Below are 26,784 nucleotides of genomic sequence, written 5' to 3' on the forward strand. Positions count from 1 at the left end.
AAAAATTCTATTTCCAGAGCAAAGTCCAATTCTACAGACAGTTACTACCAATGTCAATGAGACTTCTTAGAACATTATGCCTGGTAGTGTTTGCAGGATCAGGCCCAAAGATATCAACAATGAACAATTAAGCCAGCAAAATCAATTTACTCCAATATTAGGATTCAAATCCTGCAACTGGATCAGTGCTCGTGGACCCTGTACACCTGAATAGACACATTGACTTTCATGTTTACAGGATGGGACTCAGATGTTTTCTATCCTAGGTAATGCCACTAACTACAAAGTGACTTCTAATGATGGTAGTAACTAGTTTGTAGGATCAGGTCCTGTGTTCCCACTGCAAAAGACTTTTAAAGTTCATGTTTAAAAATTTTCTATTCACTTAAGAAAGAATTCTCAAAACTTTTGCTGCCTCCTTTTTAAGGTGCTTTGAGATCCACTTATGAGAAAAAATATGAGCTAGATATTAATAAAATATTAAATCTTTTTAATCCAACATAGATTTAAAAATCTGTGTTGTTTTTAGAAAAGGAGTACTTGTGGCACCTTAGAGACTCCACAAGTACTCCTTTTCTTTTTGCGAATACAGACTAACACGGCTGTTACTCTGAAACCTGTGTTGTTTTTGTATCCTAAGTAACATGCTATCACACTATAATTTTATACTAAGTAATTATTTGTTACATCAGCATAATAAAACTGTATTAGGTATTTTGATGTAGCTATTTTCTTTGTTTGCTGTACAGCAAACAATTGTGGCAACAGACAAACCTTGTCACTCCGATGAAATCATACCTGCTCTTGAGAGGGGGAAATTAAATCAAGAATATGTGAATCTGTCCAATATTTATCCAGGAGAAATAATAGCAGAGAGATATCAAGCTAACAGTTTTAAGAGAACTTTTACTGTTGACATCACATTTCTCCAGCTTCCTCCCCCCCCCCCCCCCCCGGGGATCAATACTTACACTTTACACAGAGAAGCTGTCTGATGCACCACACTGATTTTCAGTGCGGCTGCCGTGTTTTGAGAGGCTGGTGTGGAGAAGTGTAAACCCAAGATCGACCAGCAGGAAGACACTGGTGAGCCTCAGACACGCAGGAAGTATTTCCTAGTGCGGGGAAGAAGGAAAAAAAAAAAAAAGCAGTCTGGTGCATCACGTGCTCCCCAAATCTCGCATCCCCAACTCCTGCTATCCCACCTCGGAAGGCAGCAGGCATGCGTGGTGTCCTCCTCCTCGCATGGTGACAGGCTCGCGTTATTGACACCGAGCGGGGCGGAGAGGAGGAGGCAGGCAGGGGGGTGGGATCGGCGGGGGCGCTCTCTGGCTCCAGCTGTTCCGACCCACATGCCAGGCCAGCGCGCAGCCCGCAGCAGCCCCGCTTAACGGGCGAGGCACCAGGCAGAAGTTGGCAAGTCGCTGCTGGGGAAGGGCCGGCGGCTCCAGCGCCGGGGGGCGGCGGCGGCGGCCTATGAGGGACTCCTGGGCGCCGCAGGGACGGGCGAGCCATGGACGGGGCTGGGGGTGTCTCCTCCTCGGCCCTGGAGAAGAACGTGGCGGAGCTGACGGTCATGGACGTGTACGACATCGCCTCGCTGGTGGGGCAGGAGTTCGAGCGGGTCATTGACCAGCACGGCTGCGAGGCCATCGCCCGCCTCATGCCCAAGGTGGTGCGGGTGCTGGAGATCCTGGAGGTGCTGGTGAGCCGCAATCACATCCACCCCGAAATGGAGGAGCTGCGGCTGGAGCTGGATCGGCTCCGGCTGGAGAGGATGGACCGGATCGAGAAGGAGAAGAAGCACCAGAAGGTGGGGGATTTTTTTGGGGGGGGGGGCTCTTGTGCATTCACAGCGGAAAGTGGGGGCTCTTATGCATTCACAACGGAAGGGGGGGGCGCAATGCTAAACTTGTCCCGCCCGCTTTGCCTTGGGGGAGAAGTGCTCGGACTCCTCTGCAAACTCCTGGAGGGACCGACCGCCCGGCTCTGGGGCGGGGCTGCCGCCCCCTACGTCCTGCCCCTGGCTGCCGCCCGAGGCTGGGACTTCCCGCCGCTGTCCCCCCCCCCCCCCCCCCGGCCGCTGCAGACTTTCTGCGCTCGGCGGATTCGAACACAAAGAGCGAGAGGAGCCGCCGGGCCGGGGGCGGGTCCGGGGCGCTGCAGGTCCCCGCCCGGGGAGCCAGCGGACATGGGGATGGAGGTGGGAACGGGCCCGGCTCTGAGTGCCAGGGAGCGGGGGTGTGCCAGGTACAAACCGCTTCACGTAGGGACTTTTCCCCGGGGAGATCCGCCGCCCGCGTCCCCATGCCTCCTGCTTAGCCCGCCTCGCCCTGCAGGCAGCGGCCCTCCCGGGAGCCGAGCAGAATCCCCGGCCAGAGAAGGCGGCTCGTGCCGCAGCGCTCCGTGGGAACTCTGAGGACAATGCCCTGGGGCGGGTAAACAGCCTGCTCCTTAACCCGACGGGGAAAGACCAAGAGGTAGAAGGCCGGAGCTGAGCAGAACTTCAGCGGGTCTGGCTCCCAGACTCCTGCTCAGTCCCCTAGGGCGGCTCTGGGGCTGGCCATCTGTCCGCCCAGGACAGGGGGTGCTCTGGGACTGTGGGGCCTATTTCCGTTCCCTCTGTGCGGTGTCCAGTGACTCCTTAGGGTATGGCTACACTGTAATTAGACACCTGCACCTGGCCTGGGCCACTGACTGGAGCTCATGGGGCTTGGGCTAAGGGGCTGTTTAATTGCGGTGTAGAAAGTCCAGCTCGAGCTTGGAGCCTCCCACCTTGCAGGGTTCTAGAGCCCAGGCTGCAGCCCTAGCCGGAACCTCTGCACTGCAATTAAGCAGCCCCTTAGCCTGAGCCTTGCGAGTCCGAGTCAGCTGGCACGAGCCAGCCACGGGTTTTTAACTGCAGTGTAGACATACCCTTAAGACACCTTTGAGGAGCAGTGGGCACTGCCTGGGGTCCTCTGTTCAGTGTCCTCTTCTGGTCCCCTGATTTTCAACCTTTGACCTCACTTCCCTCCCTGTTTTTCCTTCATTGTCCCACACACTCACTCACTTGTAGCCTGCACTTAGTGGTTCCTCAGCCTTAGCCGAGGGCGTGGGCCTTTAATATTGGATGGGCCTAGGCCGACCTCTTCCAGAGCTGAAAATGGTGTGGCCTCTCTGAGGGGCAATGCAATATTTGGACTAAGCTGCTACCAATATAGTGCTCCCACTCCTGCTCACCTGGATGCCAGAGACAGACATCCTTTCTCAAACCCTGTTACCCTAATGTGGCAGCAGGTCAGCATGAGCTGCTTTGATTATTGTACTAGAAGTGATCGGGTTTATTTAGAAAACTATCCAAATGACTGTGATTTGGATAAAAATTGCTTCTTTTAGCAAACTCACTCCTGTGTCATCACTCGTGTCTTCTTGTATTGCTAGTTGCTGACACAGATACAAAATAAAGATATTTATAGAATTTCTCAAAGCTAACCCCACAAACTCAACACATATAGTTAAATACAAAACTTCCCCACACCCTGCAAAGATATCAGGTAGAAATTTAGCTAAATATATTAAAAAGCCCAGTGCTGGGCTAGAGACTTCTCAACTAACATTTTACAGATAGGAATTGTGTGCAATAGTGTCTTTAGAAGTGAAGGAGAAAAAAAGTACTGGTAAATCCCTAGAGAGTGATCTCATCTCTTTTGATCCACATAACAGACACAATACGGGCATGAGCAGATTCTCTTCCCACTTCCCTTTCCTTGCCCCCCACCTGATCTAGAGAACTATCTCTGAATGAGCAGGTAACTCATTCTCCAGCCCTCTTCAATCCTTGGTCCCTCTGCTAGAATGGGACTGTATCCCTTGAAACCTAACTCTCATGGCATTTTTGTGACCTGAGCACCTGTCTGGTAAAAACTACTAAGATTTGAGACCCACCAGCTTATTTTACAGGGGCCATCAAATATTGAGGCGGTAAAAATCACTTTTTCACTATTAAAAGAGAATGCTACCTATAAAAGAGAATGCTATAATGGGTAGCAGCACCAGAAACTTTAATATTAGTTGATATTCAGTGTGGACACTTCTAAAAGTCAGTGCATGTTTTTAAAAAAGAAAAGTTTACCTATATATGTGATCATCACATGTCATTCTAGGGGCTACACAGTGTGTGGGATCTCTGCATACTTTGTGTCTGGCAAAAAGTTTAAGCACAGATGTAAGTTTTTCCCATAGACATAAATATTTCAGGGTAGAGAGAATGGTAATACACATTAATATCTGTAACATGGGGATCAGTTTGTCATTCCCCTGTGCTCCTCCAACAGTTCAGCCCCCAACAGAGATCATTCCATCTCTGTCTATTCTGTGAAGCACCAAGCACATTCTTGGAAACTATAAAGTAACAACTACATGAGGCTGAATTTTGGACTAAAATGACTGTGTAATTGGGCCTGAAAATGGATGGCAGTGTGGTTTCATAGAGACATAGGACTAGGAGGGACCACCTCGGCCATCAGATCCAATCCCATGCTGTCTCCGGCATCCCCATCATAAAATCCATCATAAGTCTATAAGTTTCTCCTTAAAACAATTCAGGTTGTTTGTCCCTACAACTTCCAGTGGAAGGCTCTTTTAGAGCCTCATTCTTCTTATGCTTAGAAACCTTTTTCTAATTTCCAGCCTAAATTTATTCATGGCTAGTTTATAGCCAGGTGTTCTTATGCCAACATAGTCTTCTAATTTTGTAATAAAGAGTTTTTATTTAGATCTATCATTAGGGGATGGAAGGATCTGATTTTTATTGATAAACATTGGTTTCACGGCACACACGCAAACGGACAAAAAATATTTCCATCAATAATAATCAAAACTTATAGACAAGCAAAGGAAGGAAAATGCTTGTTGAGAACTTCTTAGAGTTTGATTTAAGGATATTTACTTTATATATTTTGACATGTGTTGTTGACAATTTGTATTTTAACAGTTATAAAACTAACTTCTTGAATCTCAAAGTCTCCTGTTAATAAATAATTATTGTCTGAACTCCCCCTTATCTGACTCACCCCCCATAACTTCCCACAACTTTGAAAATTTAAACCTCAAGCATTTTTCCTGATTTTTTTTAAACCCATAGTTTTGCACAACTGTGAACATTTAAATTTATAAACATTTAAAATAATTGCTTAAAAATTGATATTATCCATCAAAATTATTTAAAAAATTAATTCTGCCAAGCCTATCTATCATGGTTTATTTTCAGCAAAGTTAACTGTAGCTCTGTGTTAGAACTGTGCTTTGATTTTGAAGTTTCACGTAGTTACAACACGCTCCCGTAGAATTACATGTGGAAAAATGAGCAAGTAGCTCAGCCTAGGATTCCATGTTCTGAGCATGGCTTTCTTGTTAATCACAGCACATACATTAAAGTGGAGCATAAATTGCCCACAGGAGGAAATACTGATATTTGGGATGAAGCTGTCAAAATAAAGATATAAATATGGTCTCCACTATTCCAGGAGGCCTTTATACTTAGTATCCTGATTTGACCTGTCCTGGAATTGGTAACAGCTGCTCTTGACACAAAGTGGCCTGAATAAAGGTAGTTGCTATTTTGCATAGTTTTGCTGTTCTCTGTGTAGTTGACACTGCAAAATGTGATTACAGTATATTAGAATAAGAAAAAGCAAGCATAAGCTAATGGTTAAAACAACATGAAAAAACCCCTCTATGTTCTACAGTATCATACATAGCACCATCACGAATCTAAACTGTACTGTTATGGAACATTGTGCTCTTTAAAACATAAAAAATAAAAAAATAGCATGTCCATCTCTGCCACTGACTGACCTCACAAAGTATTGTGAGTTGTGTGTTTATACTACACTTTAAGGCTGCTGCCTAGAACTCAGGGGACCTGGGCTCAATTCGTGCCTCTTATATGGACTTCTGGCGTGACCTTGAGAAAGGCAACTGAGCCATACAGAGATTATGTGGCTGTCTGTGAAAGGGAAGTAATAATTGAGGTCCTCGGCTAGGAGTTCAGAGTATTATTATAAAAGGATAGCTTTAGAGGAGAATTGCTAGTGTATTCTCCAAATAGTTTTGGGCAAAGGCTATTGATTTTATATATTACAGCATTAATGTTCTGTCATGATCCGGCTTTACTTTAGGAATTAGAACTGGTGGAGGATGTATGGAGAGGGGAAGCACAGGATCTTCTTACCCAAATTGCTCAGCTTCAGGAAGAGAACAAACAACTGATGACAAACCTGTCACACAAAGACATCAATTTCACAGAAGAGGAATTTCAGAAACATGAAGGCAAGTTTAACATTTGAAATTCAGTGATGGTATCTTTGGGTTGTTTTTTTTAAAAGTCATTCCTGATCAAAGTGTCTTGATTGTACATTTCAGCTTGTTCCTGTAGATTGTTGCAGGTCTTTTTTATCGGGATACAAAAGCTGTGAATAAATTCTGGAAACAAAATAAAGATTGGAACAGAGTTATTCACTTGTTTGGATGAGAAACAATTTTAAAAAGCAAAACCTAGTTTTCTTTTGGTTTAACATAAGATTTTTTGAGGATAGCAACTTGTTAAAAATTTCCTTTAATGAGTTTTTTTAATACAGATAGATCTAACCACTTAATAATTGTATATGTAGGATAGTGTGGAAATATACAAATCAGCATTCACACTTGGGCATTTAGTTCAGCATAATTGATCGTAAAGCAATTATTCAGGCTCCCTTCCGCTGAATTGTCAGAATACTAATTAATCCACAACAAGCAGTGTTCAGGGGTGGGGGAATTCATATTTTGAAAAATCACCATGTGGTCTCAGATGTCTTGCCAGAACTTCAGAAACCATCTCAATAAATTGCACAAAGAGGGGGAAGTGGTTACAGGAAGGAATTAAACACTAATTCAGGCCTCATAATGAGTTTTATTTTGGGAGAGAGGCTAAATTTATAATCAGGACAGTGCGTAAGCACCAAGGAGAGAGAGCCAGTAACTTTAAGCACTTGCTTCATCTCAGTTCTCAAGTTCTAAGGCTAGCTGGGAGGTTTTGTCTCACATAGTATTAAAAGGGCAGAAATCTGATTAGCTGATCATGGTCCTGAACCACAATCCAATACTGCAATTGGTTCTGTGTGGACAGATGCTAGTGCCCATTTGCAGCCATGCTGACTTCACTGGGTCTCTGCACAGACAGAGACATCCACCTTCAGGATCACAGCCTGTTAGTACAACTGCTCAGATCAAAGATCAGAGTAAACATTCAGCTCATTTAAAAAATTTTTAAAAGTAACAGCACTTCATCTAGAGACCTTAAAAAAGCCAGGCACTTACTAGTGACTAATGGCACTTAACCCTTTGCCTCCGCAATGCACCTGCTTCACCAGGGCTGAATTCAAAGCTTACACTTGAGTACCCTTGTACTTGATCTGCAGAGAGTGTTAATGTCATATTGCAAAGGAGGATCTCTTACCCTCTCAAGATCACTATTTCTTTAGAATATTTCTTTAGCTCTTCCAATTTAACAGGCTGTATTTGAGCTAGTTTTCACAATTTCCTTAGAATTTAATGGATTATTGATTCCATGAAAAGTGTCAGAATACGAAATAAATAAAGAGGAGTCGGACTATAAAGAAAAAAAATTAGAAAAAACAACATGTCAATGGGTGGCCCAGCTCAGTGTCGTCTGCATGCTTGTATTTAAATACAGTAATAACTCTTGAATTTAGATAGCCAAGCAGGTGCCAGACATGCTTTTCAATGTTATTTTTACTTTGTGTGGTAGAGAGACAGAAAAAACTATGAGAACACAAATACTCTAAGGGCCAACATCTCATTTATTTCAGTGAGAGCAGAATTTGACTCAAACTGATATAGATTAACAATGATCCTAACTGGGAAACCCTTATGTCTGACATCGGGAGTTACTGATGCCTATTCCCACTGGAGAATTTTACTTGTTAACAAATGCGACCAGGACTGGACTGCACATCACGTTAAAGTTTTAATTTGTTCTGGTAGGAAACACTGAAACAGATGCTTGATTTTAAGGGCAACTGATTGACAGAGTAGAAAAAAAAAATAACCAGACACACAGTGAGTTGCTGAATGCAGCTTTCCAAGTCCCAAAGCTCAGTTCATGTAGCTGTAATCAGGTTCTAATCTTTACACCCTAGCATTACTTAGTAGGTGTGATCATGGCTCCTAGTGGCTGGCCTCAGGGACTAACAGTCTGCTGCTTAAGCAGCAGATAACTACAGAAGTCCTCTCTAGCTCAAGCGGCCAAGGCCTGTGGCTTTCGTGTTAAGAACTCAGGTTCAATCCCCACCAATGACTGTGGTATCTGAATGTACGTAGCCTCAGTTTAATACACTTGGAACTCCTGCACCCCACTGCATTCATATCCCCCCTGAAAACAATTCTTCTGTGAGGTCTTCAGTGATAATGAGACCACTGCCCAATAGTGTGTCACTGTTTCCTTGCACTATTCTGGCTGCATCTGGCTTCTCTTGTCATATAGTTAGATGGTAAGCTCTTTGGGGCAGGGACTGACTCTTTGCTTGGTGATTGCACAACCTGTAACACATGGGTGTCCTGCAGTATTGTCATCAAAATCAGCATTTCCTTTGCAACAACAATGGCTTAAAGCCACTTTATAGTAGTCCCGAACCCCTATCCTGACAAGCAGGGTTCATCTCTGCAGCTGCTGTGTAGGGCGACAGGCAGGAGAGAGAGGCTGCCATCCCTTCTCCAATGCTGCTTTCCTATTTCTGAGCCTGATTCTGCATCATGGAAGTCAACGGGATTTTTGCCAGGGACTTCAATGTGAAGAGGATCAAACCCCCTCTCTCAGCAAAGGCAGTAGGAACTGCAGTGGGTCTCAACCCAGCTGTCTGAGCTCTGCTACCCTCCAAACCCAAAGAAATCACAGAATTTGATTCCCCACCCCTGGGACCACAGGAGAAACCAGTAGCCCTAATTCTGAGCATTCCTGATGCATCTCAGTCTCCCACACAGCTCAGGTTTTATACAGGCAGCTCTCAAGTTTCTCAGGGAAATTGGTTCAAGTTGTCGTCAACTGTCACAGCACCTGCAGAACTCCCATTGTCTCAGCATCATGGATATTCTAGGAAAATCACAGAATCTATGACAAATGTAGTATTAATAATAACCCACCTCCATGTACCGAGTGTATTTAAAGGAAATATTCAGCAGTAACAGAAAGGTAGACATGTGAACCTGTGTATCATATATGTATAATAATGTTTAGCCAGTACTCTGCATCTATATAGACTGGGGTCCTTTGGAGCAAGGACTTCTGTACTTTGAATAAACACACTTGCAGTGCTCACACCATTAAAGGGCAACCTAGTGAAATACTTCTAGTGGCCTTGTTCCATAAGGAAGCTCTTTTAGCTTGAAGAATGGCCTGTAGCAACTCATCCTTAAGGTATGCAGGACAGAACAGCAGTAAGCGTGAGCCCCTGGTCTTTGGGAGTTGAGCAGAGGCCTTCAAGAAACAGAGCAAGGTTAATATGAAAATTGTGTGGGAGAAAACAGAATTCTAAGTAAATACAGCAGGATCTTGGGCTGCAGCTGCAATGTTAAAAATGTCACTCCTACTCATGAGACCAAATTAATATCTGGTGTAATGCCAGTGACTGAACAGAATATATCCCTGGTGTAACCCCCACTGATCCAAGGAGCTGGCCCAAGGCATGTCAGAGAGGGCATAGAGATACACTTCTCAGCTTATAGAGCAGCACAGATACCATGACAGGAGGTCACACATCCTGCCATCTCAGGTAGGATCAGCATTGTGATGGGTACAATAAGCAGGAGATCCCAACAAACAAGAATCACAAAAACCTCTCAAGTATGTGTTCTAAAGACACTCAGTTACTCTCCACTTCTCATCAGATCCTGAATCAGATGTGGTTTGGTTCCATTACTGAGGCCAGTTTCAGGTAAGAGACAGTCTAGAGTCTTAAAGAAAGCATTACTGAGTCAAGTTAACTCTTCTGCCTAGAGATATGGCCTATGGGCCAAATCCTGGAATGTGCAGAGAAACCTCAGCTCAGTCTAGTAAGGCAATGGGAGTTGAGGGCTGCCCTGTAGCTCTCAGGATCAGAGCCTACAATCGCCAGGGAGGAGATGAGATTTTGCATCTGCTTATCCTGGAACCTGTCCTACCCCATATTTGGATCTTTAATCTGACTTCAAGTGTCATATTGTAACATCAGACAACTCCTTCTCGGAGACTGTAGCCTGCACTTGCATGGAGACATCCTCAACGATCTCATAAGCCTTGTCCCACATCTTTAATTTCCATGATCCTTAATCCCTTTGATGAAAACTCAGACAGGGCCTGAACCTGCTCCCAAGGAAGTAAGTAGAATCAAGCCCTTAAGACTTCATAATTTTCCTGACAGGGGATAAGTCAAGAACCCTTAACCATGATCTAGACAGTTCCTATTAAAATCCTCTTGCAAATGTAGGGGCAAGCATTATATATAAATTAAAGTATTTATATTGTGGGCCCTGTGCCCTGCTCTACAAATGCATCAGAGTCCCTGACCATAAACAGTCAAGATTTTTTTTAAACTGCTTGCTTTCTTACCATCCCATGGAACAATGCATTGACCACACCGATCCAGAGGAAATTGCTGATGGGATGTGCTTAGGGAAACCAGTCGGGTGTGCCATTTTAAGATCTTGCAGATACACAACTTTGAATCATTTAGGATTAATTATTTCACACTTAAACATGCAATGCATGTTTAAGAAAACGTAGAGGAGCAAAATGATTGGGGAACAAAAACATCCCCACCCACCCTTGTCCCGGAAAAAAGCCCAGTGATCTGTTTATACATTTGAAATCTTCAATATTCACCAAGAGTTAAAGAGGAAAACAAGAGAGGAGGGGGGAAAGAGTTAACTGAACATTAGAATGAGACTTTACTTCTTAAATAGCACCTGCTAGCTATGAATCTCAAACACTTTCCTCATGAGTAAGGTATGGGAGAAACTTGCTAATCCGCATACTTTTTAGAACATGCTAGTCCTTCTGTACTTTGAAGAAAAGTTTTTAAAGGCAGGTGTTTTAGGCCCTGATCTTGCAACTGGCTCTGCATGGGTGGGTCCCAGTGCCCACACAGAGCCATACTGATATTTGCTAGCAGGCGATGAAGCATTATCCATAAAAATGGAACTACTCTTGACAAGATACCTGTGTAAAGGCACACAGTGCTCAGCTATGCTGGCTTGTTCACGTACTCATTTGTAATGGGACTCTCGCTCCTTTGTAAGAGTTAGCAGGGGTCCATTGTATTACCATTCCTTTTTTACAAATCAGGAAACAGAAACACAAAGGTGCAGTAACTTGCCCAAGATCGTATAGTGAGTCAGCAGCAGCACTGGGAATAGGATCACAGCATCCTAGCTTCCCAGGTGTGTGCTTCAACAGGGGAGTGTAGACATAGTGAAAAGGAAACCAGTTTGTAGTCCAGGAGCCCATTTCTCTTCCCCACAGGAGACCAGTAAAGTGAATGAGAATCATGGGTCTCTTGCAAAGCAGTAGAGACTGGAGAGAGAGAATCAGGCCCCAGAAGTAGGGCTGGCAGGTTTAAGCAGTTTGCTGAGAAATAAAATAAAATAAATATAAGACAAATAAGCTCACCAGAAACATCTGAGTCACTCCAGAGGCTTCATAGATTTTGACAGTAACACATCCTCCAAAACAACAACTTTTCCTGTATACCACTCCTCCCTCCAACACCCTGGTAGAGATTCCCTTTCTTCTGCTTTTGCATAGCTCAGGTAGCTCCCTGACTTCCTTTGCAGTGGCAAATGGGAATTACTACTCTCCCCCTCTACAGTCATGTGCTTTTGCAACTCATAAGGAACCTGCACCTGTTCCAAATTGCAAGCTGTAGAAAAACTGGCAGTCAAAGGCAGGCTCCCTGCAGGGGTGTGGAATTATTCACTCTCTCCCACCTATTTGTCTTGCTTGCTCTTCATGCACTGTTAACATCAGTGCTCTTGTGGGCAGGACTCTTAAAAGGGTTCTACTCTGACTTGGGGTGAGGGAGTTTTATTCACCTGGGATTGGGGTCTATCCACACCCCAAGTGACAAAAGAAAAACTGGTAAGGAATGAGTCAGCTCACAATACAGAGCAAAGAACAGACACTGCAAATCCAAGGTGGGTAAATCTGCTTATACAGCACATTGCAGCTGAGAATTGCCAAAGTGTGTTTAAAAAGGGCTTTGAATTTGGCCTCATACTTACCCCATTGTGGTAAGTAAATTATTATTATCTCTAGTTAATAGAGGGGAAGGCTAAGGAACAGAGAGGTTAAGTGCCTTGCTTAAGGTCACACAGCCAGTCAGTGGCAGGACTAGGCAAAGAACCCTGGATTCTGAATCCCAGATTCTTGCTTTAACCACTAAATTGCACTTTGGCCAGGGATCTCTAGCGGCCTTGTTGATAGCCCATTAGCTCCAGGCCACCCTTTCACTGGCACAGAATTATGTATCTATATTAGATACAGTTAAGTTATCTATCTTGATCTGTTAAGAATATCAAACTATAGGTCTCTGTAGAATGATTATTAGCTGTGAAGCAATTGCAATGAATTTATAATCTCCCCATTTTAAACACTTGGTTACATTAGCAGGACAGTATGGTATTATTCTTTGTTGCTATACTGCCCACAACTGCAATTCTTAGGTGCTCGATCTTCCCTCCATACTGGTGGTTAATGGGGGAGAGTTTCCAGCTTTGTGATTTTGATATTATCCTAATGAATTGTTGGTCAAACTACAGGTTAATTTAATCCCTTGTTAATCTTTTAAACAGTATTGATGGAGAGATTTTTGACAACACTTCAAACAGGCTTTACAAGGAAATTCTATTCCCCCCCCCCCCCCCGTAAAGTGTAATTATTTTAAATCTGAATCACTACAATGAGAGAGGAAGTTAGAATGGAAAAAAACATATATGGAATGATCCTAACTCAGGTTAAACTCTTGTTAAATTTGCTCTGACTTTGGACTGCAGGATCTAGGAAACTAGAAATGGAGATGCAGAATGTTAGTTCAGGCCCCAGTATAGTGACGTGTATAAAATCAGACTAGATCTTGCCAATGCAAAATACCATCTCCCACTCCAGAGAGAGAACCTTTTTCTTCATTAAATAGAAAACTTTGTAGGGAGTGCTAATTAGATTACACATCATTCATCCATTGGACCAGTATATAAATATCACCATTGGATATGTCCTATAGAAGCACAGTAATGGTATTACATACATTTGTTTATAAATATATCAGAAGCATATTCATCACTTTTCAGTGTTGTGGTACACCCTGTAAACTGCATAGCCTGTTTTCCCATCATCTGTGAATCCCGTGTATTGGCTAAATAACCGTTCTTTCTTTATCCAAGGTATTTAACCAACAACCTCTCCCCCTTTGTTGGCTGAATCAGACTACATCCAGTGTCTTTCCCAAATGTCATGATCATTCTCAGTTTATTTTCTTTGTGTTGTTTTCTTTAAACCAGGAATGTCTGAGAGGGAGAGGCAAGTGATGAAGAAGCTGAAGGAAGTGGTAGATAAACAAAGGGATGAGATCAGAGCCAAGGACCGGGAACTGGGACTTAAAAATGAGGATGTGGAGGCAGTAAGTGTTTCTTCCCCTTTTTCCCCCCCTTGAAGGAACCACACAGATGTTTATGACAAGTTTTAAATTAATTTAGTGCTTGTGAAGTCCAGATTATTATCCCTGAAGAGTCAAGTTGTCTGTGTATCTGTAGAAGAGATAAAAAGATTGTGAGCTCTTCAGGGCAGGCACCAAACCCTCTTCTGTGTCTGGAAAGAACCTCACACATTGCGGGCATGACTAGAAACCAAGAATGATAAGGGAGCAGATTTTTCACAGGCCCAAAGGGGAATTGGGTGCCGAACTCCTATTGACTTTCAGAGTGAACGGGGCACCTAACTCCCCTAAAGGCTTTAGAAAATCTCCACTTAGGCAATGCAAACTTTTCCACACGGCTCACATAGCCCAGCTTTGCCCTTGGAGGCATCAGCTCTGGACAGGAGATGGCTGCATGGCGCATTAAGCTTTACTTTTCTCTGCTGAGCCTGTCAACAAGGAAGCCCCACTGGGGTGCTATTTGTGATGCAGACACCTGCTCCCTAGAAACTACGTCATTTCACATACACCATCATCAAGGAGAGGATGGATGGGCTTGTGGCTCAGACTCTGGACAGGACTCGGGGAGACCTGCATTCAGTTCCTGACTCTGCCACAAACGGTGTCCTTGAGTAAGTCATGTAATGTCTCTTTACCGCAGTTCCCCATCCCATCTTATAGCTGTCCCATCTATTGAGATGGTAAGCGCTGTAGGGCAGGGACTACATGTACGTACAGCGCCTGGCACAATGTGGCTCTGATGTTGGTTGGGGTCCTCCAAACACTACCGTCATACAAGTAACTAGGTAAAGCTTGTGCTGTCATGCAGGTCTAATTCATAAAGTGTAAAAAGGCCAAAAATGGCTCTGAACTTAAAAACTGGACAGTGAGAGACTGCAAAACCCAGTGATGACTGAAACTGGTGATATTCTAAACAAAACAAGCTCTCCTGCTAACACCACGCTTGTAGCTGTTTCCATCACGTCACACTGTCTCAACAGAAATGTTAGGCTTCAGAGTGACAATCCTGGCATCTTCTTACGTAGATTGATGATTATCAGACAGTAATAACCTTGATCACTTCGAGTCTAGGTCAAAGCTTGATCCAGTATCCCATGAGCCATCCAGTCCCTGAACCTTGCTTTGCTGAAATAGATTCCAAAGAGAAATGTCGCATTTGAAAAGCTGGATATGTCCGGAGGATAATGTTCTGTGCTGCGGGGGGGGGGAAAACAAACTCCATTTACTCTGAAAGCCAACTGTGGAGACTGCAACTGTAGCAGATTAATTAAATGATTAAAAATGAATGGGGAAATAAAGGAGATCTTTCAAGATAAATACAACAGGAACATATTGCTAGTTCTTTAATTTAATACTTGTGATTTAATTTACCCTGGTTTAATGGAGGCATACTTATTGTGTCACTTTATGGCAGCTGCAACAACAACAGAACAGGCTAATGAAAATTAATCATGACCTTCGGCACAGAATCACAGTAGTTGAGGCTCAAGGGAAAGCGCTGATTGAGCAGAAGGTGGAACTGGAAGCCTATCTGCAAACCAAGGAACAGGAGATGGGCACTTTAAGGGCGGAGCTTGGGAAGCTGAGAGAGAAGCAACCAGGGGAGCACAGCCAAAATGGAGAAGAAATAAAGGTAAGAGGCACTTGATTCTCCCTGGGCAAGTGACTCCCATCATCCTATGGGACAACTGCATATCCAGGGGTTTATTGTGCCATCGGATCTGGAGTGTAGATCCCCTCTGATTTCAATGGGAATTCCGATCAGATGGCCTGATACAGCTGTGAGACTGGACCCTGGGATAAGTAGCAATTTGGATTAAAGATCTGTGTTGCTTAGTGACCAAAACGTTCTCCGGAATTTACGGGCATCAGTTTGAACAGCAGTGCAGAAACTCTCAAAATTAGTACTGCCCTCCCAATGTGGTGAACCTCCAACTATTCCCGTCCCTCCCAAAACACCCGGCTGCAGGCTTCAGCAGAGTCACATTAATAAAGGTGGACATTCAGCTAGAAAAAACCAAAGGTCCACCCATCCGTTCCCATAGATAATTACAAAGTGACGATGTAATGCTGTTGTAAGCTATAGCATCTTTGGACTGTTAGTGTAGTGAGAGGCAGTGTGGTCTAGTGGATAGAGCATGGGGTGGGAGCCAGGAATTCCTCAATTCTAATGGCATAGAGAGCTGCATAGTTTTGACCAAGTAACTCTTGCTACATCTACACTGCAGGTGACAGTGCGACTGTAGTAGGGGTGGGCATACCTGAGCTAGCTTTAATCGAGTTGGCACAGGTAATAGTAGCGAAGATGGGTGGCATGGGCTGGCAACCCGAATGTGTCCAAGTGCCGTGGTGGGCTTGTACTCAGGTGGCTAGCCCATGCTGCCACATCTATGCTACTATCTGTACTAGCTAGATTAAAGCTGGCACCCTTAACTCTTGGCCTCTGTCTTGCTATATATAAAGTGGGGGATGATAATACTTACCCAGCTTTAGTAAGGCACTTGAAGAACTGGGGAGGCCCTATAAAGTTTTATTCATTCTTTGCAGTGTAAACGCTTGATGTGCATTTGAGGCATCCAGGCCATGGCAGGGCCTGTGTTAGGATGTCTTATTTCCAGTTAACACAATAAGTAGTAATACCATGTGTTTATAACTTCATAGGGTAGCCAGCTGGGAATAACTGCAGCCCAGAGGTAGCCAGTCCTATCGTCCTATAGATGTGGCAGCTGTTCATTCAAATACTGTGTTGATGGCACTCTTCAGTGATGGAATAGTTCTATATTGAATAAGAAACTCTCATCTATGCATTTAGCAACCTGTCGAGCTGCTGTCATATGCATCACAGGAAGTGTGACTTTCTGATTGCATGACAGATCACAGAGTTCTCCAGATACAGTGACAAATAGTTGATTTGGGAGAGCAGTATTAAATGTGCCTCGGGCAAGCCAAAATATCTCTAGTGTCAGCTGTTGGCTTATATTCAAGGCGGCCGGTATTTTGTTGTTTTGTTTTTTTTTTTCTCCCCCATCCTAAAATATTTAGTGTTCCAAAATGCAGCAGCTGAGCGGTTTTAATCTTCGCCCTGTCTGTACAAATGTAAATTCTAATGGGTCCCCCAGGCGATACTGTTATTGGTCATTGAAAAGTTTATGGTATTGGAGCAGTAGCAGTCCCCATGTTCTGCAGTAGGCGAGGTCTCTCTTCATTTTACAGACACATCACTGTTCAGTGGAATTCAGCCTGCTAGAACATTAAATCTCCTCTTCCCCCCCCCCCTCACCCCCCTGCAGGACAGGTGGAAATTTTAGGCTCCCAGGACTTGTACGTGGGCCTAAAAGTATCACGGGAGGAGAAGCTGGCTACTGACATCGAGGCTTGAAACCTATGCCTAGTCTCACTGAAGTGAAATGGGAATTTCTGCTGGCCTCATTAGGAAGAGGATGCCTAAGACATAGGGTTTATCCTGGTGTCCTTGGCTTAGAATTTCTTTTCCCCATCCACTCCACTTGTGTGCAGTGTGTCAGAAGGCATCTTCCCTCCACCCGACATCAAAGGTGCTGTGTGACTGTCATGCACATTGGAGTGGAAAGGTGCTATGGAGATGTAAATGATGGTCTGACTTTCTTTTCTGGTCCCTGGCTTTCGCTTTATTTTACTGAGGGTTAGAGACTTCTGTTTCTTTATGGCTCAGGGTTTTCTCTAATAGTTCTGTGGCTCTGAATCCTCCCAAATTTTGTGGGAGGTGTTATGATTTGGGTTTTGGATTTGCCCCATATCTAGTTCCTACAGATGACTGCTCTGTATAAAGCAGCATCAATGATCACTGCCCAGGCTTCCCCGATCCACCTTCATAGGCCTGCAAGTTATTGTACTGAAAATCTGCAGTAAAATCTGAGTGAGTTAAAAATCTCCTGTGTGTTACAGCGTTCCTGGCAAGGAAGCTGAAGTGTTTATATATAGTTATGGTTGAGTTCCAGTTTCCATTCTAAAGCTCTTCCCCCCGCCCCCCCCCCCCCAAGGTTTTTAAAACAATTCCTCTTTTTGGGAAGAAACTTTCCATTGGTCTGCCTTTTTCTGAGTGTGTGTATGGGGGAGGGTGGAAGGAATGTACTGTACTTAGAGCCTAACTTTCCTTTCACTACTTCTGCTGGTATAAACCATGAATAACCCCACTGAAGGGGAGAGGGATAACTCAGTGGTTCGAGCATTGGCCTGCTAAACCCAGGGTTGTGAGTTCAGTCCTTGAGGGGGGCCATTTAGGGATCTGGGGCAAACATTGGGGATGGACTAGATGTGTGTCTGAAGAACATCAGTTTATTGGCTTTAAAGGGAGATGAAGCTGTGACTAAAACGTAGGATTGGGAGTCAGATGACTTGGATTCTATTTCGTTTTCTACTACAGACTTCTTGGTGACCTTGGGCAAATCACTTAACCTGTCTATGGCTCAGTTATGGGAGAGAGAGGCAGGTGTGGAGGACCTGGTTTACATATGTAATGTAGATGACCATGTTTGTCACAGATTAGAAGCACGTTGTAACACAGCCCCTTGACTTGGCTGTAGCTTGATTGTAGATGGGCCCTCTGAATACCCTGCATGGATGCTTCAAGTCGTTCTTTGTTGGCTTGAATGTAATGTATTGCTTCAATTTTCAGTATCCAATTATTGCAGGCAGATGAATCTTGCAGTCCTAATAATGACCATTATGGGGCCTGTTTCCCTACAGAGGGGCAGTGTAGTTATTAGTCACCACCACTGAAGTTGAGCATAGAATATTTACCTCTCTATCTACATTAGAATAGAAACCCCAACAAAACAGTTGACTGAGGAGAAATAAACATTTTAAAAAAAAAACAAAAAACCTGAATAATATAAAACCACTTCAAACATACCTCCTGGATTTACAGTGCACATGGCCTATGTTAGTCCTTGTTAACATATACCTTTAAAACTTAATTGTGTCATCTTGCTACAGATTTGAGGGGGAGGGGTTTCTCACAGTAAATCTAACAATTTGTAAATTGTCTCTATACAGCACCTAACAGAGTAGGGTCCCGGTCTCAATTGTGGGCTCTGTGCTGCTGTAATCTAACAAGCACAGCACTTTCCAGTAAGCCATGTAAATTATTGGCATAGAGATCCCTCCAAACTGCAAATCTGTGAGAGATCCCTGAAATGTACTGCCTGCATTCTCTATACCAGATACCTTAATGTTTCTGTTTGGGTCTGTTGTTCCCTGGGTAACTTCTTTGCTCACACTACGGTGTGGTGTTTGGCAACATCTCAGCAGATAACTGGCACATGCCCTCTGAAATGGAGTAGCACACAGCTTTCCAGGTACGAAGCTGGAGAAATAGGCTGCCCTGCAGCAAAATGTTTATAAACCTATCCAAGCATTGATGTACTTGACCCTTTTCACTCTTGGAGAAGTTACAGGCTTTGGGGAAACTCACCTGCCACTTGTGTTTACATCTATGACTGAAAGTAGGGGCTGAGCCATGTATCTTGAACCACAAATAGGAATGGTCGCTTCTGACGGACACACAAGTTAACCCCTGGGAGACCACAAATATAAAATAAAGGCGTGTGTGTGTGTGTGTTGTGCACATGCACACACTATAGGGATATATTTATCCCATGGAGATCATATCATGCATCTTTGACTGCCTCATGTGCACTCTGTCCCCTAATCCAGCCCTCTGGGGAATATTTCCTACAGTCTAAACCTCTAAGCAGCTTGCATCAGCTGCCATTTATAAATAACAGCTTGTCAAGACAATTGTTTCCACCATGATTTTACTGCACCAAATTGGACTCTTTTAAATGTTTCCCCTGTCAGAGACTCAGGCCAGTCCTGTGCTGAGCATAATACCACTGGCAAGGGAGATGCCCCTATTTACAATGCTTCTAGCTCTGGTAGGACCTGAGATACTGACTTGAAATTGTCACATTATTCTGCACAGAATTGTTTTTGTGGGTCACTCTTAAGAGTTGTTATAGTTTAATCTGAACCCTGTACAGTGGGACTCATGGTCACAAAGCACCTGGTCTTACAGGCAGAGGAATACAAAATACAGTCCCAATTAAAAAAACAATTGCGAAACTCACTATCCCATTCCTAAAAGCTGTATTTTTGTAACATACATGGCATATAGAAAATAAAGAGGGATGAAGTGGGGAGGTATACATTTTAGCAGTACTCATTTGGGATGACCTGAATAACAACATAATGATTTTTGCCACTGGTTAATGGTGTCCTCATCCCAAATTCATGCTGTTAAAATCTTTGTACCAGACAGGCATGCACAAGATAGTAAATTGCTAATTGAACAGCACTATCTCTTAGGCAAAATCTTTTTCCTGACACCCAACGGGTGACTATCTTGTACCATGAAGCATAATGATCATAACTCATTATAGTATATAAAAAGTCCAGATTGACCATGACATAACTGAGACTCTCACTGTGACTTTTAAAAGATTACCTATATCTAATAATCATTTTATTCCAGTGAATGTCCCATTCATTTCACTGACCATTTGGAAGATGCCAGCATTCTAGGGATTAATGAGATTTTTCTGGGCTTTTTGTTAGTACATCATTGCTCTAACTGACCATCTTCCCATTCACTAAACTAATTGTGAATGTTCAGAATTAAAGCATGAATGAACAATGCTCAGGGTTGGTTACAAACGCATAGAAGTGGGGAGAGGCTGTGAACCTGCACCATTGATGCTAATGGGAGCAAGACTGAGTCCTTAAAGTGGCTATGGTATTGTTCAACTGACCTGTCAAGACCAGACCAGGGATAATGCTGCCAAACAAATCTGCAAATATTTGTAGGCATGTTTTAAATGAATTTGCATTGGCCCTATTCATGCGTTAGCTTCCTGTTAACATTTGTGCAATGGAGTGTTACTAGCACAGACGCTCATGGAAAGTAAATTTGAGCTTATGTGACCAAATATTTGCAGAAACATGCAAAGCACCAAACTATGAAGTGACCTGGTGAGATTAGAGCAATGGGGGATGCAGACAATAAGAGGAGAGTAATTCTGACTCAAGGTGAAGTCCTACATAGTGGCACAGAGGAAATAAACAACAAAGACATGCAGTGGGGATGAAGGATCAAGCGGCAACATCCATCCCATTAGAGCAAATGTACTGTCATCTTGTCTCCTTACTGGTGTCCTGATGGAACTTTGCCATATAACTAAGTTCTCCATTTGCTGTAGGGCAGAGCTGGGCCTGGGTGGGGAGGTGTACACAGGAGCAGTTTGTTTTAAGTAATCCATGGTCTGAAGCAATTTGAGAACCAATGTTCTAAAGAATTTTCCTATTGAGTATTGAGCCCGCTAAAATATTAGCTTCTCCTCTAAGGTGGCAAAGACATGTCAGGTCACGAGCATGGTATAAATGCCTTTGCAGAAGACTGGGGGGGGGGACTGAAAGCAGCGGAGAAGTAAGTAGGAAAATAAGTGAGAAAATGGAGGTGAACAGGGGCATGTTAGGATGCTTGGGGTGTCCTGGCTCTCCTCCCCTTCCCCCCCCAAGAAAAGTGACAGTGACTGTCAGTGTTTTACTAATGAATTGAATGAGCTTGGTACTAATAGTTTAAGGGATGACTTCATTGTTAATTCAGCTGGGAGACCCAGATTTGTAAACAGGCCTAGGCCCTGAGCCAGCAAGCGTGAAAGTGTCTACAGTCTCTGGAGAGAAAGGATGCTTTCTTCTTATTGCTGTAACTCATCAGTTTCATGGCAGTGGCATCTCTTCTAATTACAGCCGTTCCCCATTCTTTCTGCCAGGGTGAAGGTTAAGCAGTAATTGCAGTGGCAAGCAGAACGCTGGAATAACTGCCTGCTCTGGAACTAGCATCGGTTGTTGGCTTGGGCTGAGTAAACTTAGCTGCATTGGCTATGTGTGTGTGTCAGTCTCTGCTGACTTAGATGAGATCTGGGGAAGGGGATGGGAAGGAAACAGAACTGAAATGATGCATGTGACCAAGATGGGTGTAATTGTATGGAAAAGCACTTAATTATGACTTCCTCTGAACGTTTTGTGTTCCATAGTATCCATCTTATGACAATAGGTTGCAATAAGAAAAAAACCTAACTGAATAGTAAGATTCTGACAAACCGAGACCAGCCATCATTCAAGCTGCTATTCCATCCTTGCAGGACATTGGATAGAATACTCTGCCGCAATAGTTTGCACTTCTACAAACATCCATTAACTAACCCTCCCAACAGCCCTGGGAGGAGGGTGAAGGTTATTTTGCTAATGGGTGAGCAGAGGGATGGAGACAGTCAGGCCCATACTTTCAAAAGTGGCTTGTTTGGATGCCCCAGTACTTGGGTCCCCAGATTTAGCTTCTTAAGGCCTTTTCCTGTGAAGTGCTGAGCACCCACCATTCCAAAGTGAAGCTTGTGAGACCTCTGGACCTGTGAAGAATCAGGCCCTTGGTGTCTAAAATCAGGTACCCCAAACTGGAGGCCACTACTGGAAAAGTCACCTTGTGTGTCTTACACAGTGAGTTAGAGCAAGAGGTGGGAATGGAGTCCTGACTTCCCGTTCTCTGCTCCAACCACTAGACCCCTTCCCTCCCAATGGAGAGAATGTTATTTCCATCGATATAACAATGACCGTGGGGAGACTTTGACCCTGATCCTGCAAACAGGTACACACATGTTGAACTTCAAATACGTGAGAAATCCCATTGAACTCTCTAGCACTACGCAGATGCTTAAAGTTAAGTGTTTACAGGATTGGATATTGCCATTTGCCTAAGTTGCATATTGCCATTTTCTAGCACTCCAGGGATTCTCAGTAATAGGAGCATGTAGATCATGCTCCTAACACGTAGGCTATCTGCTTTCAGCGGTATATACCTGCTGTTGACATCTCCCTCATTCTAATCAATCTCACTCTGTAGTGCTTTTCAGAGGAAAAATTGCTACCACCTTGTTTTAAATGTGCTATAAATAGATAGGTTTTCATAACTAGAGGGCGAGCTCTAGAAGCCAGTAGTTTTTCTGAATTGTTATATAAATGGCCTTTCCCCTTTTTAATCAAATGAGTTTAATGCCAATTAAAACCACAGGTAGTTTCCTGGGAACTAGAGCTGGTTGGAAAACTTTAATATATAAAACTTTCTGCAAAAATAGTTTAGATTTAATTTTCCAGCTAGCTCTACTAGAGACTCTACTTTCTATTACTATGGATCACCTGTAGGACTGACATGGACAAGCAGTGCAATTCAGTGGATAGAGTATCAGACTGGAGCCAGCAATTCCTGAGTTCTAATCCTGACTCTCTACATGGACTCACTCTGTGAACAAGTCACTGCCTCTTCTTGTACCAAAGGTCTACGTTGCACTTTCGCTGGTAAAATTTTTGTCAGTCAGAGGCATGAAACAACACACCCTAGCCAACAAAAGTGTTACCGACAAAGTGCCAGAGTGGACAGTGCTTTATCAACAGGAGATGCTCTCTCGCCAACAAAACTACCATCCCTCATTGGGGGTGGTTTTATTTTGTCGGCAGGAGAGAATTCTCCTGCCGACAAAATAAGCTGCACAGCTGTAAGGTGCACAGTGTAGACATACCCTTAGTTTTCCTGTCTGTGAAATGGAGGTAATAATACTGACCTACCCTGTAGCGTCTTTGGGATCAATTCAATGTCAGATCTGAAGGGATTTGAAGATCTGTAGTGCCATGCTTTAGAATAGAAGTGCTCAATATTTATTTATATTATACTGGCCCTAAATGAGGGTGCATCTTACTTGGAGAAGCTTTCTTTGGGAAATGAGATCTCAATCTACCTTTTTCTGTTTGGAGTGTTGAAAGGAACATATCTATTTAGGTGGCTATACTATGAATATAAAATACCTAATTAGGAGCCTCTATGCCACTGGAACACCAACAGACTCCTGACTTCAGTGACACAGCCAGGAAACTCTTGGACTCTCTTGGTACCTCTTTAAAATCCAGTTTTGGAGGTGGGGAGCTTGCTTTCTTCCCTGCTTATCTTCATCAGGCACAAATCTGTCTCTCTCAGCTCATTCAGTGATACTGCTTCCATGTGCTGGCACCCCATCAGCTCTTGCAACAAGTACTGAGTTTCAAATGTACTTTGCTGCACGCACGGTTCCAACATTTATTTTACAGCTGGAAGTGTCCCAGATCTCGTAGCGTTCTCAGTTGTGTTGCAGAACATCCTGATTGCAAGCACACGCTTCCAACAGACTTGTATTTTCTCCGTATTGCTTACTCTGCTTTATATGGCCACCCGATATCACTGACTACAGCAGCAGTATCGTGTATGGTGACATTTTTCTCCTTCTCTGCAGTCCCTTGGGCCACATCCCTGCAAACAGAGCCATGCAGGATCTCATGGACTTTGGTAGGGCTCCACACAGGTGTGAGAAACCATCTGTGTAGATAAGGGTCCAAGTTCTGCAGAAATTAGGATGCAAGAGACAGAATATCTGCAGGCTCCAGGACCAAAACTGGAGAAATCTCCTAACTTTGAGTGAATCTTACATAGAACTATTATATAGAAGGATGGGAGTAACTGGTCTATTTAAAAAATAAATAAATAAAAGCCAACCCTATTGTTACTCACAGGGAATATGGGGTGCTCTGCACACATCTGTAGATCTCCTCTTTGCAGCTGTTCAGGTTCACTGATGTTGACATCAAAGAGGTGTTAATTGAGCAAGGGCATTAATGTAGTAGGTTATTATATATTCAGGGAAACTTGCAACATCTTCTAAAGAAGCATATCTTTATGACTGAAAATACACTAAACAAGCCACACAGAAAGGGTCATTTATTTTAAAAGGTTTGATTAACTATCTTTAAGAAACTGTGGAAAGTAGGGCCCTGTCAAAACACAGGCCCTACATTTTCAAAAATGACTAGTTTGTTTTGGGGGGGCTGATTTGCTGAACACCTGGACCCTCAAAATCAGGCCCCTTTAAGGTGTCTCAGGTTGGATACCCAAAAATGGTGGCACTCCAAATCACTAGTCACTTCTGAAAATACAGGCCGCTGGGTGGATAAAGTAGAAAACAAAGTTCCCCTGGGCAAGGGCACTAACTGCCGGCCCCTTGATTTAGGGCCTCCTTGCTGTTGGCACCCACTCCTGACTCCTCCCATCTGTGGGGTGAGCCTTTATCTCACCTTCTATCTTTGAAGCCTAAAAAACCCAAATCAACCCCTGCGTTGTTAGCCTCCAGCAGTTTCCAGCACAGTGAGGAACGCTGCGATCTCCTACCATTGAATTATTCTTGCTGGGAATCTTATTAAACCTGAGCAGTGAAGCAAAGGTAGTTGGTTTTCCATAGCACTCCCCTAACGTTGTTGATGGCTCTTATAATATTAAGAATAGAGATGGATGATTTGATTGCATCTCTAAGGAAAAGTTAAGCCTTTATTGAGTGCACAATGAATTAATTAAAGCTTGTATTTCCTCCTCCAGACAGAACCTAACAATGATGACTATCTCTCTGAATCGGAGAAGATGGCTATGGATTTAAAAGATCCAAACCGTCCAAGATTTACTCTACAAGAGCTACGGGATGTCTTGCATGAGCGGAATGAACTGAAGTCTAGAGTGTTTTTGTTGCAGGAGGAGCTTTTATATTATAAGAGGTGTGTTGGATCCCACTGTTGGTATTGCTACCTGTGCCTTCTCCATTGTGCTACTCCTGGAGAGGCGCAGAATAGAGAGAAAACAGAGGCTGGATCTCAAAACTGAGTGTCCACTTAGTCTCTAAGAAATGGCAGCGGATTCTTGGCTTCCCTAAGACAAAGTAAAGATGGCTCCAAAATCTGGTTCATATTTGAATTTTCACCAAGTTTTGGGAGGAGTTTGGTTCAGGATCATCCTAATTTTAATATTCCCCAAAACCTATGACCTCTCAATAGTGGAAATTTCAAACAAATGCATACTTTTAAAAGGGAGAGAGATTGTTAGCGCCTGTTTAAAAATAAATATTTTTTTTAAAAAACAGAAAATGGCCTTTTGAGAGAGATGGAAATATTTGCAATTTTTTTTCTTCATTTTCTTTCCTCCCTTTCTTTTTTTAGTGGCAAAATGGAGGAAAAGAATCTGGGGAAGGGAATTGAAAACTCCAACAACCAAAAATCTTAGTTTAATTTTTTTTTTTTTTTTTTTTTCAAATGAGCAACAAATCACTCCTTTCCATACCTGCAGAACAAGATCTGGCTTGAAATTACAACAAAAAACAACCACACACCCTAACTCTTTCGATCAGCTCTTTTTGTTTTTTTTTTTTGTGTGTGTGTGTGTGTTTGTTGTTTGTTGTTTGTTGTTTTTGTTTTTTGTTTTTTAAATCTTTCATGTAGGGACAGATTATTTACTTACACTCATTTAACATTCTCAGCAAAGCTATATAGGGTCTATATGCCCCTGGGACAGGATGCAGAGCATTTCACTTCTAGGTCACTAGCTAAAATCTGTTCCTCAGCACGTGGTGACTGCCCAAAACGTATTGCCATCTGATGCCTGTTCTGTGGCCCAAGGGCAGCAAGGTGGTGGTCGCAGTTCAGCATCCAGTGGAGAAGTGCCAGAATCATAAAACTATCGTAACCACTGCCATTAGCATGCCAGTGATTCCAGTCTCCTCATAGAGGCCAAGGACTGAATGGGCCCTGAAGACAGAAGAGCTTAGCCTCCCCTTACAGGAGCTCTGTTTATACCATCATTTGAGGTATATCAGTAGGGGGGAAGACTGTCTTGCTGCTCCCCATGCTGCACCTGTTCTTTGACTAAACCAGGGACTCCTGAGCTGTCAAGCCAGCACTTATGCATCAACATTTTAAAAAAAAAATAAAAAATCACATCGTCCGTTTTCCTCTCATAAACAGTGGGATCCATTAAACTCAGCCTGTTGCTCTCCAGGGATTGCTGTACACTGCACAGCAATATTCTGTCCTGTTCTGAGTTTAAAAAGCTACTGCAGGTACTTGGGTTACTTGAATGTTGAAGTTTTTTTTTAATGCAGGCAGTATTGTAGCCATGTTGATC

The 26,784-nt window shown here is 43.4% G+C and overlaps 1 protein-coding gene across 3 annotated transcripts in view; it reads left to right on the plus strand.

Moving 5' to 3' along the window:
- The first annotated feature begins 1,337 nt into the window (after positions 1 to 1,337).
- Positions 1,338 to 26,784, plus strand: part of RILPL1 (Rab interacting lysosomal protein like 1) — a 35,124-nt gene continuing 9,677 nt past the window's right edge. For all 3 annotated transcript variants that reach the window (XM_074972333.1, XM_074972334.1, XM_074972336.1), the window contains exons 1-5: positions 1,338 to 1,813; positions 6,162 to 6,312; positions 13,573 to 13,691; positions 15,142 to 15,360; positions 25,213 to 25,385. In XM_074972333.1, the coding sequence (XP_074828434.1) occupies positions 1,514 to 1,813; positions 6,162 to 6,312; positions 13,573 to 13,691; positions 15,142 to 15,360; positions 25,213 to 25,385 (962 nt within the window). In that variant the 5' untranslated portion in view covers positions 1,338 to 1,513. The remainder of the gene's footprint in view (positions 1,814 to 6,161; positions 6,313 to 13,572; positions 13,692 to 15,141; positions 15,361 to 25,212; positions 25,386 to 26,784) is intronic.

This window comes from Natator depressus, chromosome 15 (genome assembly GCF_965152275.1).
Source record: "Natator depressus isolate rNatDep1 chromosome 15, rNatDep2.hap1, whole genome shotgun sequence".
Classification (NCBI taxonomy): domain Eukaryota; kingdom Metazoa; phylum Chordata; order Testudines; family Cheloniidae; genus Natator; species Natator depressus.